The 17072-nt window shown below is 36.1% G+C and overlaps 2 protein-coding genes across 2 annotated transcripts in view; one reads left to right on the plus strand and one right to left on the minus strand.

Annotated features, from left to right (window-relative positions):
* The first annotated feature begins 3035 nt into the window (after positions 1-3035).
* LOC109104212 (rRNA methyltransferase 3A, mitochondrial-like) lies at positions 3036-6362 on the plus strand. Its single transcript, XM_042739276.1, has 4 exons — positions 3036-3443; positions 4369-4613; positions 4700-4867; positions 5810-6362. Exons 1-4 carry the CDS (start codon positions 3079-3081, stop codon positions 6316-6318), a joined length of 1287 nt encoding a protein of 428 aa, XP_042595210.1. The 5' UTR covers positions 3036-3078; the 3' UTR covers positions 6319-6362.
* Positions 6363-7542: 1180 nt separating this feature from the next.
* The window catches only part of nxn (nucleoredoxin), a 64056-nt gene continuing 54526 nt past the window's right edge, over positions 7543-17072 (minus strand). Inside the window, exons 4-8 of the mRNA XM_042739277.1 lie at positions 16963-17063; positions 16046-16152; positions 14147-14326; positions 13905-14029; positions 7543-8545 (exon numbers count right to left, since the gene is read on the minus strand). Of these exons, the coding sequence (XP_042595211.1) occupies positions 8363-8545; positions 13905-14029; positions 14147-14326; positions 16046-16152; positions 16963-17063 (696 nt within the window). The 3' untranslated portion in view covers positions 7543-8362. The remainder of the gene's footprint in view (positions 8546-13904; positions 14030-14146; positions 14327-16045; positions 16153-16962; positions 17064-17072) is intronic.

The following is a 17072-nucleotide window of genomic DNA, read 5'->3' on the forward strand; positions in this document are numbered from 1 at the left end:
AATACTCAGGATCCATCTCATCTGACAATAAAGACTCACAGGATCTGCAAGAATGACGACTTCCACCGTGGCTTTTCCAGGTGTGTCCAGCCTCACAAGAGGGGTTAGGATCTTCTGCTTTTCTTTTTTCTTTAGCGCTTCAATGTCTGGTAACTGCAAAACAAAGACGTTTCTTTAAAATGACACTAAGTAGAATGTATATTGTTGGCTGATGTAATAGCTGTCCTGATCCTGAGGGCAAGCGAATGCGATCCTTCCAAAAGCAGTTCCATGATCCACAGCACCTCCGACGTCCTGGAACTCCAGCTTACACTACAAAAGCACATCACTAACTGAAACAACAGAAACTACCACTCAAAAGTTTGGGCTTGGTAAGATTGTTTTTAAAACAAGTCTCTTATGCTCAGCAAGGCTGCATTTATTTGATGAAAATACAGTAATATTGTGACATATTATCATTAATGTAAAACAACTGTTTTCTATTTTAATATATATGAAAATGTAATTTATACCTGTGATGCAAAGCTGAATTTTCAGCATCATTACTCCAGCCTTCAATGTCACATGATCCTTCAGAAATCATTCTAATATGGAAACATTTCTTATTATGATCAATTTTTGTCATTCCAAGCATTCTTTGATGAATACAAAGAACAGAAATATTTTGTCTTTACTGTCACTTTTCATCAATTTAACATACTCTTGCTGAATAAAATATTTATTTCTTCCAAAAAACGTTTATATAGTACTGCTGTCAAACGATTAATCGTGATTAATTGCATCCAAAATAAAAGTTTTTGTTTACAGAATATATGTGTGTGTGTTTGTGCATACTGTGTATATTTATTATGTATATATAAATACACAGATATACAAGATATATTTTGAAAATATTTACATGTATTTATTTTCATGTAATTTATATAATGTATAAATGTATTTTATATATAAACAACACATTTCTCTTAAGTATATACATGAATGTGTGTGTGTGTGTATATATATATATATATATATATATATATATATATATATATATATATATATGCATGTATATGTATGTATATATAATAAGTATACACAGTACACACATATATATTACATGAACAACATTTTTTATTTTGGATGCGATTAATCATTTGACAGCACTAATATACAGTAATGTATAAATTAATTTTCTTCCGTAAGGGCCTGATATAAGTTTTATAAAAAGAGGATAACCAAACCCGAAGCTTGAATTCATTAGGTCTTGGTGAGTGGCATGCCCTCATAAATTATAATTAATGTATTATTTTCAGCCAAACCTGATTATCTGAAAAGCCCATTAAGGCAATCTTTTTGTCCTCATTTTTCTCAATAACCTTCATTCCCAGCAGAGCAGACCAATAATGAACAGAACGCTGCAGATCAGACACTGCCAGAGAGACTTTCTGGACCAGGACCAGAAACAATCAGTTAGGAGTCAGTATACAATGGCACAACTACTACAGTTAACACATACATTAACTTCCATATTTCATAAAGGAAGTTCTCACATCCCTATTATAACACACAGTTAGTGCAGATACCCACCAAAGTTCGGCTGTTCCTTGTCTATAAGGTAGAAGCGGTATCCTCCCAGAGCATCAGTCATGAAGAGAGACTCTTCGACTTGTGTTAGAGGCCAGTTTAACCTCTTAGCATTACTCACAGCCTGACTGGACTGCAGAGTGAGACCCTAATACTGGAGAGCACAGGGACTCACAGCTTTATTTAGATAGGATCCCATTTAACAGAAAACATGCAGTGGGGGCCAAAAGTCTAAAACTGCTGGTGAAAACTCTTCTATTCTAATTTATTACATAAATATAAATTATTGAATGTGTTATGACAATTCAAGGCTGAACTGAAAAATGATGATGATCATGTTATCCAGCACGATCACAAGAGAGTTCACATGATTAGTCACACAAATTTATGTACATTTCATTTGTGGCTGAGGAATGTTGTAGAATCTGACATTTTATATGATATTTGGTGCGAAAAATCATCATTACTGTATATATATATTTTATGGTTTCACATGTTTAGATCCTACTTTATGTGTGGTTTCAAGTTATAAATTTTTGATAATAATGTCATTTACCAGAAAGTCATTGCCAAGGCGATATTCACCCACTCCATAATTATAGGTCAACTCTGCAACAAAGTGGTCATCTTCTGGTCCAAAGCCTACCATGGTTTTACTCCATTTTCCATCATATGGACTGAAAACAAGTTATATGCGTAAGCTAATATTGAGAATTTGATACAGGTTTATACAGGTAACTAAGCTTTAGTTAAATAAAAATAAGGCCACAGAATAAACCAAAATAATTAGTTTCATTTCAACGCGCATTCTCAATGCCATTATAAACAAGGGCACATTACGTCAATATTTTTAATATACTGTAATGCACAATAACATGTGATAACATGTTGCATTGAATCTTAATAACACATTTCTTGGTGAATTCTTACGTGGTACAGTGGGGCAGGGGCACTGAGTCAACCACGCGAATCGGTTCCAATGAACAGTTCGTCTCAAAGAACTGATTCAAATATCGCTTTTTAAAGTATCGATATCGAACTGTTTTAAAGTATCGATATCGACTTTTATTAAACAGTATTTTACATACAGATAATTACATACAGAGAAGAGAAAAGAGGCAGACAAAAAAGTATATGCAACCAGCCAGGGTAAACAACAACAAAGTAATAAATTCACGTCTTAAGAAGACACAAAGGATGAATAAAGAATTCATAACATAAATTAAATTATAAAACATAACTTAATTATGTAATATTTTCCTGTATCTTCTTTTAAGTGTTAAAACAATAAAATAAAAAAAATAATAAACATCTTAGATAAGTCACTTACAAATTAAAATTGGACAAACATTAAACATTCTGACCAAATTGTTTTCTGTATAAGTGCATTGCGAACTAAGAGTGCACCGCGGTGAACTCTTAAAAAAAGATTCGACTCAGAAGAATGATTCACGAATCGGACATCCGTAGTTCATTCCCTGTGACGCAGGCGATGGGCGGTCAACAAAGATGGCAGCGCTCGTGTATAACGTGCCTCGTGGATTTGTTATTTTCGGGGCACGTAATTTATTACTCAGAGGACATAATAACCAGCGGGTCTCGGTGAATCCGAGGCGGTATGTCCGAGCCCTCCGGCGGAGACCCGTGGCGGTCCTGTATCCTGATGGCGAACGAGAGAGATTGATTAAATCAAATGAAGCGACCCAGAAGCAGTTCACACAGAAGGACAAACACAGAGAGAAGGTCTCAGAGAGAGCCTGCAGGCAGCAGTGGAGTGGACATGTCTCTGAATGTGCAGAAGAGTCTCCACAGATGAAGGACAAACTCTCTGGGCTGCGCTTCGAGAAGGCTCCTGCTGGAGACAACACACTCGCGTGAGGAACTCACTACTTATGACACCGATTTATCGGCATTCTAGAAAAATACATCAACTGAGTTTTAAATGGCAAGATGTCTGATTAGTTTACGTTTAATTTCTTTTGGTTATTTATTGATTTTCGTGTATTTAATAGAGGAGCACCACTATATACACTATATGGACAGAAGTATTGGGACACCCCCTTCTTTAACACTATATGGATAGAAGTAATTGGTGGAAGTGTCTAAAATGACTATACCTTTATTTACAAGTCATTGAAGTTTGGTGATGTTAAAACTTTCCTTAATTAAAATAATAATAATAATAATAATGAAAATAATAATATTTCAAACAAGAACTTCTAACCTTTGACAAAAAAATAAATAAAATAAAGATTTTAATATATTTTGCTATATATAAATGTTTTCTTTGTGTTTTTTCTTTCATATGCAGACTAATGGTGTAGTTGAACAATTTTGCAGTAAATAGAAAAAAAAAGAAAGTACCACATATACCCCAAAATGGAGCATAAATGTATTGTTGAGGAGTAAATAATAATTATAAAATAAAAGATATACCATTTGTATTATTAAAAATGCATATTTTTTTATGCAGTTACTCTGTAAATGTGTGGGGTCGGAAGAAAATAGTTTCTGTTGTGCTTCTGCTCTGCTCCTCTGTGCAAATAAATGTGCACACACACATCCAGGACACCTCTTATAATACCTCACAACCGGTGATTCCCTGAAGGGTCTGTTGTTTCGAATGATCCCGACAGGTCTGAAATATGAATCATTTTTATAGGTTTATCAAAGTGTATTAGGGTAAAGTAAACACCTGGTTTGGAAGATGGATTGTTTTGCACTCTCTCAGTAACATTTTAGTTATTTTTATCAAGTTGCACAGTTGTAGTTTTAAGAGATCTGTCGCTCTGCCCTCAGGAAGGTGGCCAGTGTCGCCCGGTCCAGAGCGTTTCGGGATAAGGAAGGTAAGGTGCTGCTGGAGGGGAGGCGTCTGATCTGTGACGCTCTGTCTGCTGGAGCGGCTCCTCAGATGCTCTTCTTCAGTGCGGTGGAGCGACTGCAGGAGCTTCCTCTAGATAAACTACAGCAGGCCAAGCTCATCAAGGTCAGATATGAAGACATGAAGACCTGGTCTGACCTGGTCACTCCTCAGGGGGTTATAGGTGCGTCGCTGACTCTTTTATAAACCGAGTTCACATCTAAATGTTTATAACACATCATAAATAACACTGTTTCCTTCAAATCGCAGCTATATTCTCTAAACCGGATGCCTTGCGTCTGGTGTTTCCAAAAGACACGCGTCTTCAGTCGGTTCCTTTGTTTCTGTTATGTGACAATATACATGACGCTGGGAACCTAGGGACTATTTTACGCTGCGCAGCAGCTGCTGGCTGTGAGCGCGTTCTCCTTACCAAAGGTGTGTAATACATTTATTATACTTAAACCTTATTAACTTATAAAACACTGCAGCCTATTTTCACATTCTGGGTCAGTTTGTAAACTTTTTAAACAGACATGACTTAATATGTTTCAGCAAATAAACGTATTTATATGAAGAACTTCTCATTAATGAGTAAATGTGAGGTTTTGCATATTACTTTGTTATTACTACACTTACCTTTTTTTTAATTAAAAAACTAGAACATTTTTGGAACTTTAAATAATACTTAAACTATAGCAAAATGAGCTGTAATGCAATAATAATTTTATATTTATGATACATTTTATGTGGATATATTGTTAAATGTAATTAATATAATATGAGAATTACCAGTATTAACAATTGAAAACAATGGATTTAATTAAATTTCTCATATCATGACTACCTAAAAGTCCAAATTTATGAAATTTGTATTTTTATATAATTTTTTGTTTATATTCTGGCAAAACAACATAAATATATTTTTCTAAAATTTGTAAAAAAAAATTTGTCTGTTCATATTGTGTTTGTGTGTGCATATGTTTATGTTTGTGTGTGATTCATTATTTTTTTATTATTTTTTGTAATTTTTTTTAAAAAAAAAATCAGTCCTAAAAATGTGTGAGATGTAAGGGACTAAATGTATTTTGAGACAAATCTAGCTCAAAATCTGCGTTATATCATGTGAAAAGTCACTACAGATATCCAGGTAATGAAATAGTTATCTATTTTAGATAGCTATATCTCTTAAAAAATACTTAAAAAAACAACAAAAAACACTATTTTATTTTTATTGTAATGTTTTTTTTTTAGTTTAGTTTACTATAATAATGTTGTTTTTTTGTTTTAAAAAGTTTTCGAAATAATTTCCGGGTCAAAAATGACTGGATGCATTACAATAAACTCTAATCACTGGGCGTTTTTTATTTTTTTTCTCAGGTTGTGTGGACGCCTGGGAGCCCAAGGTTCTTCGCGCAGCAATGGGAGCTCATTTCCGTCTTCCGGTCTTTCCTAATTTAGACTGGGATGAAATTTACAAGCACTTACCAAAAGACGTGGTTGTCCATGTAGCAGATACCAGTATAAAAGCTCCAGTTCCGGGACGAACAGAAAAAGGTTCTTTGGATGACTACAGTGAAAGTGACTCTGATGAAGAGTCCGATGATGAACTTTCACTGCCGTGTCTGAAGCCTCAGGTGTACTATGAGAGTTGGGCTCAGAGGAGCACGGCACTGCTCATTGGTGGAGAGATGCATGGACTGAGTCTGGAGGGTCGGCGATTGGCTGTGGAAACAGAGGGCAAAAGGCTGTTTGTGCCCATGGCTCCAGGAGTGGAGAGCCTGAACTCTGCAATGGCTGCTAGTATACTGCTGTTTGAAGGCAGACGGCAGCTTCTGCAGCTTTTGGACAAAACACGGCGAAGAACACGATCTAAAATCATCAAATGAGTGTTTTTCTTGTAACGTATTAAAGATGTTTCACCAGTACTGTCCATTTATCATTGTGCCTTTTGACTGCTTTAAACAGTTTTTTATCCAGTGGAGGACGATTGTGTGTTTTGATGTACTCACTCTCAGACCATACAAGTTGTAGATGAGTTTGTTTCTTGAACTGAATGGATTTGGAGAAATTTAGCATTACATCACTTACTCGCCAGTGGATGCTCTGCAGTGAATGGGTGCCGTCAGAATGAGAGTCCAAACAGCTGATAAAAACATCACAATAATCTACAAGTAATCCACACCACTCCAATCCATCAATTAATTGGTGTTGTGAAGCAAAAAGCTGTGAGTTTGTAACTTTAAATAATCACCTCTGGCCAAATTATGAGTTCATAATCCATAATGTTCCTCTTTTGGACTGTTTTCGCTTGTAAACTGCATATTTCTCTCCTGATTCAGACGTGGTGACTTTTTCACTGCACTATTTTAGCTGGAAGCAATGGTTTGAAGATAAAAATATCTTAATGATGAATTAGTTTCTTATAAACAAACATTCAGCTTTTCATTTCAAACAATCAGACTGGAGTCATGTGTATTTTTGTGATGATTTTATCAGCTGTTTGGACTCTCATTCTGACGGCACCCATTCACTGCAGAGGATCCATTGGTGAGCAAGTGATGTAATGCTATATTTCTCTATACAAGTTTTGTTTGAGAGACAAACTCGACTACATCTGGGATAGCCTGAGGGTGAATACATTTTCAGCAAATTTTCATTTTTGAGGGAACTATTCTTTTAACTATGTCAAACAATATGCAACCAACATTTTAAACAGTATCAGGCTATTGCTACACTGATGCATGACCTCATTGCATTACATGTTTAATTAAGCAAGTGGCATATGGTTATTCTGGCAAGACTTCCAGGTTTCTGTGAAAAAACTATAATGTACAGTATGAAAAAAATTGAAACTATCATCATTATATATGTACAACGTATGCATTTATGTAAGTGGAAATGGAAGATTGAAGGAAGTACATTGCTTTGTGGGATATTTCAGTATTTCTGGTTGTATATCGCATGACCTGGCAAAATTTAAAAGGTCAACTGAGTAATATGACATTATTATCAGAAAATCTGCTTAATGCACGCAGTATGCATACTACAGAAACCGAGTAGTAGGGTAGTATGAACTGCAAACATAGTCCCAAGTATAAAGAGAACAGAGGCATTTTAAACAGTGAGTTTTAATGGTTATTTCAAACACAACCGAGGACAGACAGACTGTGCTTTAACTGGCTACATTTCATAAAGAAGCTTGCAATTAGATGCTGTTTATTGTGCCTTCAAAAAACATAGACCGCTTTAATACAGGGGACCTTCACAGAAAATCCACTTAAATGTCATGTTTGAGATGGGAACAGATCAGTCGTTCAACATCAAATATCAACAAGAAGGTGGGCGAAGACCTTTAAAGTATCAACTAGAGACAACTGCATTAAAAATAAACAGCGGCAGCCACACGAAGAATAGATAGTGCCTTCTATACAAGGATATCAACATCAGCTTGTTCATGTATGCATATTTATCAGCACCCATACGTAGAGAATCACAGCCGTACAGAACATATGGCCACGTTAAATGTGCAGTGTCTGGAAATAATAATAATAATACATCTACCAAGCTATATTTAATCTAAGCTCTTGATTCTTGAAACAATATCCAAGGATAGAAGGAAATACTTGATAAAAATCTCAATAAAAGCAAATCGGAACAAAGTCGTGTTCACTTGCAGCTGCAGGGGTCAATCTAATCTCTAAATGTAACGGCAAAAGACAATCAACGTAAAAATCTGCATGTAGTAAATGCAAGGCACCACAGGAGGAGGCGGCCACTTCGAGATGGAGGGGCACGTATTAAAAGAAGTAAAATGTCAATACAAAGTACGCTTCTGTTGGAACAGTCTGACAGGAGGAGAAGAGAGAGCACGCCTGGAGGTCAAGGGCCACATGGAGGTTCGGGTAACAGGGTGCAGGGAGTTCAAGGACTTCAAATGGGCTCCGGTTTGAGCTTCTCGGCCAGAAAGTCACTAACAAACTGTTCTACCACAGCAGGTGTGATTTCCTCCACGTCTTTAACGTATTTGGCGCGGGCCGACATATCCAGGATGGTGAGGAGAGGCGCGGCCTCAGGCAGGTTGGTGTAGTCCCGCAGGGAATCGCTCATATCGTCCTGTCAGGAGATGAAAACATCAGCTGAAGTGATTATTATTGTCTGTGAAGAGCAAAATGACTACAAAAAAGGGAAGAAATGAACTGGAAATAACCACCATGGAGACACAGGGAAACGAAAAACTGCATTATAAAGCTCTCGCTCTCTCAAAACCAGTGTGATGCGACAGACAGGGGAGTCTCTTTCTACCCTATCTATCCGGAGCAGAGTCCCCACAGAGAGGAGGACCAGGAGGGGGTACAAAAACATCGCGTCACCCACCTTGTTGCTTTTGAGGCACTACAACCCCAGGAAACTTCAGAGAGATGAATCACACTGTGTGAGTGTGGAATAAAAAATTCCCATTATTCCAGATGGGGGTCCCTAAATATGTGTTTGTGAGGTAACAAAGGCAGGCGGAGTGATTTTATTTTCCAAATCTCTTCTGCAGTCTTTCTTTAAGATGTGGTTTGATCTTAATACCTCAGAAACCCCACGGCAGTTCCATAAATGCTGCTTACCAAAATATACAAACAACTAATTTAACATATACATGAATTAAAGAGTAAATTGGATGTTTATGGTTTGGCATATATGTGGCTTTGTTCATATATGTTGTCAGGGGCAAGTATCCTTCAAGAGCTGTTTCTTTTGTTTGTGGACATAGTGTATCGTGATTTATTGACACTTTTATCTAAAAGCATTACAAATGAGGAAAAACAGAACAACCACATTAAAAACAACATTATAACATATTGTAACCATATAAAGTCTACTGTATCATATTTGATACATACATTTCTAAAAACGTCCACCATCAGGTAGTGATTCCTTTTTGCTGTTAAATCTTTATTTTTATAAAAGTAAACATAAGAAAGATGAACACTTTCTTGACTGAAACACCTCAAGTTTCCTTGATTATGCACTTTTTTATGTTTATGTTGAAATGTGAGCATCAGTTATGACAAATGGAACATTTATTTGTTAATTTCTCAATCATCATCAGCATTATGATTTGCTCCCCATTATAAATCTGATACTTAAAAGAATTTTATGTGAGTAGTTTGCTATATTTTTTTAAATAATTTTGATTTACATTACAAACTATCAGTCATGTTCTCACTATTATACTATGTTCTCAATGATTTACTTTTTTATATTGTATTTTTTTTGATGTGTTTGTTTTTTTTATTTTATTTTTTGTTTTTTTTTGGTTTCAATATTTTATATATATTGATTGAATACACTTTAAACAATTAGATTTTTATTAATCTATTACTATTATTCTATTATCTATTATTCTATTGATCTGTTATAATCTATTATTTATATTTATGTCATGTCAAGCTGTACAGAGCTGAAAGTGCCTACTTTCTCCACCAAAAATAATCTTTCTAGAAGCAAAAGGTCATCATCTCTTACTTCTCTGATTCAAATCGATTATACTTCTCCTTGTAAAGTCATCCAAATGAGTGTGCCTTGGAAGAACGGCACAGCAATTTCTCACGTGTGGCATTATAACACAAGACATGCTTGCATTTTTGACCACAAGAGGGCAGTACAACAGTTTCAAAGAGATTTGGGTTCGTTTATTTCATCTGTGACTGGCTCGCAGTGAAACTATGAGCTATTCCACAGCAGTACATGGATTAAACCGCACAATCAGATCTTGGGCCCGTAAAAGAGTCGTTGTGCCGTTTTTGCTACCTAAAAAGGACATGTAGGGCAACAGAAAGTTTGTGACCTCGACTTCAAACAAAACTTCTAAGAGATGGGACAGCAGTATTGTTACAATGAAGAAAAACTAAGCATTTTACATGTGGCTATTTGAAATTTGAAGTCTAACATCATTGTTACTAACCTAAAAAATACTCAGAAATCCTCAACGCTCAAGCAATACGAAGGGTGGGGAATCAACCTTAGATGACTACAGATTTCCTGTTTTATGGAGCAGGAAAAGTAGATCACATGGGGTCACTGGTGGTTTTACCCATAATCACTTCCCTTTCCACGTTCCAGATGCATTCCGCTGTCCGATGTGAACCCACAACACACTGCATCGGATTAACTCGGAACGATCAACGAGAAAATCACTGCCAATGGCTGTCAAAATGTGACATATATTACAACGCGAAAAGCCTGTTTCTGGGACTTGCGCTAAATACTCTCTTGTAAAGATTGCAGATAGATAAAGATCAGCGAAAGCCGTCCATCAGCAGAAGCAAATATAGAGAGAAACGGAGTCTGTCAGTGTAACCCTTCCAAGCTTTTAGATATGAAAAGATTACATCTCTCAGGCTGTCTGTCTGTCTATGGTAAGCCATACATCTTCTTTTGTGGAGCAGCTAACCTTGTGTAAACTGTTCTTCAACCCCGGCGGCCCTATGGCGCACACACACAGTCCCTCGCCGCCTCCAGCTCTGAGCTCACCGTGTGGAGACAAAGGGTCAGCCTGTGGCTGCCTCCAGCTGCTAGCGTGATAAGGGCCAGTATGTTTACCAAATTGCACCGGCCCTACAACGTTAAGTTTATTCTGCCTATTGTGGGCCTGTAGCATTCCACAAGCATTAGCCATCTGCTCATGCAAGCAGAGATATGGCTGTCTGATTGGCTAGCTCACTATGAATGGCCCGTGCTGATTGGTTATCTGAGAGCTCTGATCTGAACCCAACAGTGTTCTAGCTGTGCGCTGCACCAGACATTAGGTTCATATAATTGCACATTGGAAATAAATAAAAGCCATCAGTGAAAGAATGCGTCTTGTTGCCAAAATCTGATCGGGTATTACGTCACTGATTAAAGGATTATACTCTGTTAAATACGAATTATGGTCTATCGACAGCATCTGAGGTATGCTGGTTTATAAAAACAAAAACATTGGTCGAAAATCCTTTAAAGAAATGTTCTGGTTTAGACCAAGTTAGGTTAAACCCAAACATAAATCATAAAATAAAATATAAAATTTAAAAATATTGTGGGTTTTATTAGAAAAAAATTAAACACGTATACAATACTGTCTAAAAGTATGTTGTTATTTTATTGTTAGGTTTTTTGTAAATGTCTTAACCTATAATAAAAACTGAAAGCTAAGCAAAAAAATAAATAAATAAAACCCACAACTTACACACACCCATTACCACAGGAAATAATTTTGGCCCCCAGTTTGAAAAAACAAATATAAACAGCATTTACAGTAATGAACCTACAATAAAAGTCTATGGGGAAAGGCACTGTGCCAGGATGAACATTTAAACACGTGTTGCAAAAGTATCACCACAAGACTTAAACTTTAAAGTGTTAACAAGAGATTAGTGTGATATTAGTGTGATATAACTGCATATTACCATTGTCTGTGCAATGTCATAATTTGTATAACAATATGCATCAATTAAAAATACAATAAAACAGACAATAAAAAAATGAAAACAAAACCTAAAAAGGCAAGGCAAGACAAAAAAAACACAACACAGCAAAACAAACAAAAACAACATAACACTAAAAACAAAACAAGCCAAAACACAAATCAAACATAAAAAACACAAGCAAAGCAAAGACAAAACTCAACCAACAAAAAGCAACGTGAACAAAAACTACATAAAACACCACAACAAAACAAGACAAAACACAACACATCAAACAAAAAACTAAACAAAAGACCAAACAAAATGCAAGCGAAGACAAAAACAACCAAAAATAGAACAAAACCCAGCACAAGCAAAGCAAAACACAAAAACAAAACCAAACAAAACAACAGCAAAACAAAACAGAAAACAAAACAAAACAAAACAAAACACAAAAACAAAACCAAACAAAACAACAGCAAAACAAAACAGAAAACAAAAATAGTAGAGTAAGGAACTACATTGGGCGCTTTTAGGGTTTAAAATGTCAGATGTTGGTAAATGTGTAGTGTATAGGTTGGTTAAACATGCACAGCTTAATAACGTGTGCAGGGAATGCCTGCTCAAACCTCAAGCCAAATGCCATCCTGAGGATCTGCTGTTTTAATAACTTATTAGCAATTTCTAAGTGAAAATTGTTTATACGCACACACACACACACACACACACACACACACACACACACACAAAGACTGAACAGTGGCAAGAAAGCTAAATTGAGAAGGGAAACGTAAAGAAAGGGGCTGCTAATCGTCTATTAATTACAGCATGCTGTCACTCTCTACATGACTTCACATAAAGGTCACAGAGAAAACAGGAGATAAGAGTTATGAAAATGTTGGCTTTCCTCCCTCTTGGCATGCAGGCTTGAAAGAGGAAGAGGAGATCAGGGAGATGAAAAAAAATATTGAGGGAGGGGGAGAGAAAGAGAGAGAAGGGCACAGCTGTTTTGGCACCCTCTGGATTTGAGTCTTGTGCTACATGTGCTTGCCATTCAACTGCAGCTCCTTTTATTTACTGCATGTACATGTTGGTGATTGCAGGCCACCCTCCCGAAGGATTGTTTTACACAAATATACAGAAACAGATGGCACATCACACATGTGTGTAAAAGCAAGCAAACATTCTGATTGTTGTGGCAGAGAAGAAAAAAACATTTTCAAAATCTCAATCAATAAAAACCCTGAAGAAACAGTTCACCCAAAGAATGGAAAATCTGTCATTATTTACTCACTTTCACTTTGTTGCGGCAAACCTGTATGACCTTTTTATTTTTGAAAGGTTGAATTCTGAATAATGTACTGTTCACTCTTGAATTTATGCATTAGAATAAAGCGGCACTGAAGTTTTTAAGCTTCAGTGATGAAAGAAATTATGCAAAAGCACCATAAATTCAACAGAAAAGTAGTCTATATAACTTCTGCACTATATTCTAAGTCTTCTAAAGTGAAATGGTTATTTGACAGACCTAAATATGATGTTTTATGTGTTACGTGTAATTCAATATGCAATACTATAATGTAAAATCATTTTTAATTATATTTAATTTTATTTCAATTCTAAAAATAATGTGAGCATTATTGTTATTATTATCACGCTAAATTGTAAAAGCAAAAAAACAAAAAAAACAAAAAAAACAAATGCCAAGTAACAGTCACACACGCAGGCTTTTCTTCGCGAAAAAAATGTATGACTTTTTATAACATTCTGAAGAATTCATATCAAAATCATCAAAAGACGTTGCAAAATGAATAGCACAATTTGTACATTAGCAATATTTCAATATAAACTGCACAAACCTAGACGTGTTATTCACTGATAATCTTCATACCCAGTGAACCGCTGCAGATTCAGTCTGGATCAGTTTGATTAATGAACGAATCATTCAGACCGAAACTGATTCAAAGAAAGATCTAAACCACTGTTTACTGTGAACTTCACCTAATTGTTTGATTACATACATAAATAGACAAACATACCTCCCCAGCGACAAAAAAGAGCAGTGGCGTCTCCTCCTCCTTTGCCTTGTATTTGGCCATGATCTTCTCTGCGATTGGCTGGATGAGCTCCTTAGCCGGCTCCAGCTCTCCCTCTTCCTCAGCATCTAAATGAGAGGTTAAAAACGGTGAGATAAGAGAGGAAGATGATGAATTAGCATAGTAGTTAGAAAAGGGAAGTGAAGAGTCAGTAGGCTTCGAGTGCTCCTCTGCAATGATCTCACCTACGAACAGAACCAGGCAGGGCCCTTCATGCAGCTGCACGGCGTTGGATTCGCTGAGCTCCAGCACGGGTCGCGGGTGCCATGGGAAGAGCCGACAGTCGGGGTCATTGAGAATCTCCACCCGCCCCTGTCGCGTGATCATGTGACCCTCTGTGTCCAGTAAAATCAGCGTGGGGATACCTGGAAAAGGTTAAACGACAACATTCTTTAATATTCTTTATACTTATTAAATGTCGAGATATGATTCAATAGTGCCACAAGCAAAAAATTACTTTAAAATGTAATGTTACACATTTATTAAACATCAAATAGGTACTAATTGGCTGTAATTTAGTGTATTTATAGGATTCAAGCCTACAATGTTAAATCTAATCAATCAAATTTATTAATGTATACATTGCCATTCAAAAAATCTAAAGAAATCGATTATATTGTTCAGCAAAGATGCATTAAATTTATCAAAAGTGACCGTACAGACACTTGCAATGTTACAAAAGATGTCTATTTCAAATAAATACAGCAAATTAGCATATTCAAATGATTTCTGAAAAATCATGTGACATTGAAGACTGGAGTAATGATACTGAAAACTCAGCGTTGCATCACAGGAATAAATTACATTTTAAAATGCATTCAAATAGAAAACAGCTATTTTAAAGTGTAATAATATTTCACAATATTACTGTTTTTATAGTATCTTTAATTAAATAAATTAAACCTTAATTTATTTACATTAATATTCTTTCAAAAATCACTTAAACAGTAGTGTACTATCGTTCATGTTAGTTCCTTATGAATAATGATAACATACTACTTTAAAAGTTAAGTGTCAGACATACTGTAAAATTTACAGTAATTTACAATAATTTGTAAAATGTTCATAATATGTTACTGTATTTATGCTTTAATGCTTGAAAAATGTTTTTACATTTTATTGTAAAGCTGTTGGAGTTTTGTTAGTGTTCCACTTTTTTCAGACTAGTGACAAAATGGTGATTAAATTAAAGGACGGCTCATTTTATTACTTTGTATTATTGTTTTTGACATGCCTTAGCATGTTTAAAGGTACAGTAAGTGGAGCTGAACTGTTTTAAGCTACACAAAGGTCCTCCACACCCCAAGCACAACACCAGCACACAAGGGCACAGTCAGACGGCCTGTGGTCACACCGATCTCTCCGTACGGCCGTCCGCTCTCAAACGCTCTTTGAGATAGAAATCAGACTGCAGTATTAGTGGCCTTATCAGACTCACACAGCGACTCCAGGCTGGAGGTGGAGGAACGGGGGAGTCAGTATCAACTCATCCAAGATGAATTCCACACATTCCAGACCGGATAGGCATGAAGCCAGTACTTTCCCTCTCAATGCATCCACTCCCAATGGAGAAGAGACCACAGCAAAACGAAAGAGACTTTTTTTGACTCTTAAAGGGGTCATATGATACCTGGTCCTGAGTTTTTGGGCACACTGTGGCAGCTAATTACAGCAGAAATGTTTATATTAAAGATTTAAATTCAGTTATTCTTTAATAGCCCACATGCCATTCAAAGCACAAAGGAAGAATGTCTTCATAATGTGTTTTTGTCCATACAGTGAAAGTCGATGTTGGTCCAGTGTTGTTTTGGACCCTGTTGACTCCTATTATATGTATAGAAACAGTTAAAATACCCTTCAGAATGCTTCTTTTTTGTTTTCAGATTTAATTTTTTGTCCTGAGTGAGAGCGAGAGGTGGGGAACAGTAACAGTAAAGTAAACTTGATTAGCCGCCTACATTCCTGAGGTCCTACAGCTCAGTTTGCAGTTCCTGGCAGGGTCAGCTGTATGACATCCAACCACATGCTGTTACATCAAACAAACACACTTCCACCTGAGCCAGAGTTAAAGTCCACAGACGTACCTTGGATTCCATAGAGTCTGTTGAGTCGTGAGCGTCTGGCCTCGTCTGTGTACGGCACCGCCAACCACGGCATCTCGCTAAAATACTGCGTAAATGACTCCTCTGACCTGCGTCACAAAACAAAACAAAAAGCTGTTTCAATCTTCATTGTGTGTTTAAAGTGTCCTCCAACTTTAAAATATGTACAAATATGTACGATTTTATGTGTGGAAGTTCAGAATGCACAGTATATGTGACTCTGGACCACAAAACCAGTCTTAAGTGTCAGTTTTTCAAAATTGAGATTTATACATCATATGAAAGCCGAAAAAATAAGCTTAGTAGGATCAGACAATATTTGGCCGAGATACAACTATTTGAAAATCTGGAATCTGAGGGTGCAAAAAAATCTAAATATTGAGAAAATCGCCTTCGAAGTTGTCCAAATGAATTCTTAGCAATGCATATTACTAATCAAAAATTAAGCTTTGATATATTTACGGTAGGAAATTTGCAAAATATCTTCATAGAACATGATCTTTACTTAATATCATAATGATTTTTGGCATAAAAGAAAAATCAATAATTTTGACCCATATAATGTTTTTTTTTTGGCTATTGCTAAAAATATACCCCAGCGACTTAAGACTTGTTTTGTGGTCCAGGGTCAGATATTGGAGTGAGTTAATAGCCAATATTAGAGATTCGAACTTATTGCTATCAGTTGAAATCCTATATATCTGTATATAGACCGATACTGGATATTTAATTTTGCCGATTTATCGGTTATCATAACATGAAAATCACGAAGATCAGTATTTTAAAAATTAGTGCATCCCTAGTGAAAGTATATCTTGAAAATAATCTTTAAAAAAAGTTATATATATGTGTGTGTGTGTGTGTGTGTGTGTGTGTGTGTGTGTGTGCATGCTTCTTACCTATCAGCACTGACAAACACAATCTCAAATTTGTGCCCTGATTCTTTCACTTTCCGGTACGATTCCACCAACACTCGGGTTAGACTGCGACAAGGAGGACACTGTGAAAG

The sequence above is a fragment of the Cyprinus carpio genome, chromosome B15 (assembly GCF_018340385.1).
Source record: "Cyprinus carpio isolate SPL01 chromosome B15, ASM1834038v1, whole genome shotgun sequence".
Classification (NCBI taxonomy): Eukaryota; Metazoa; Chordata; class Actinopteri; order Cypriniformes; family Cyprinidae; genus Cyprinus; species Cyprinus carpio.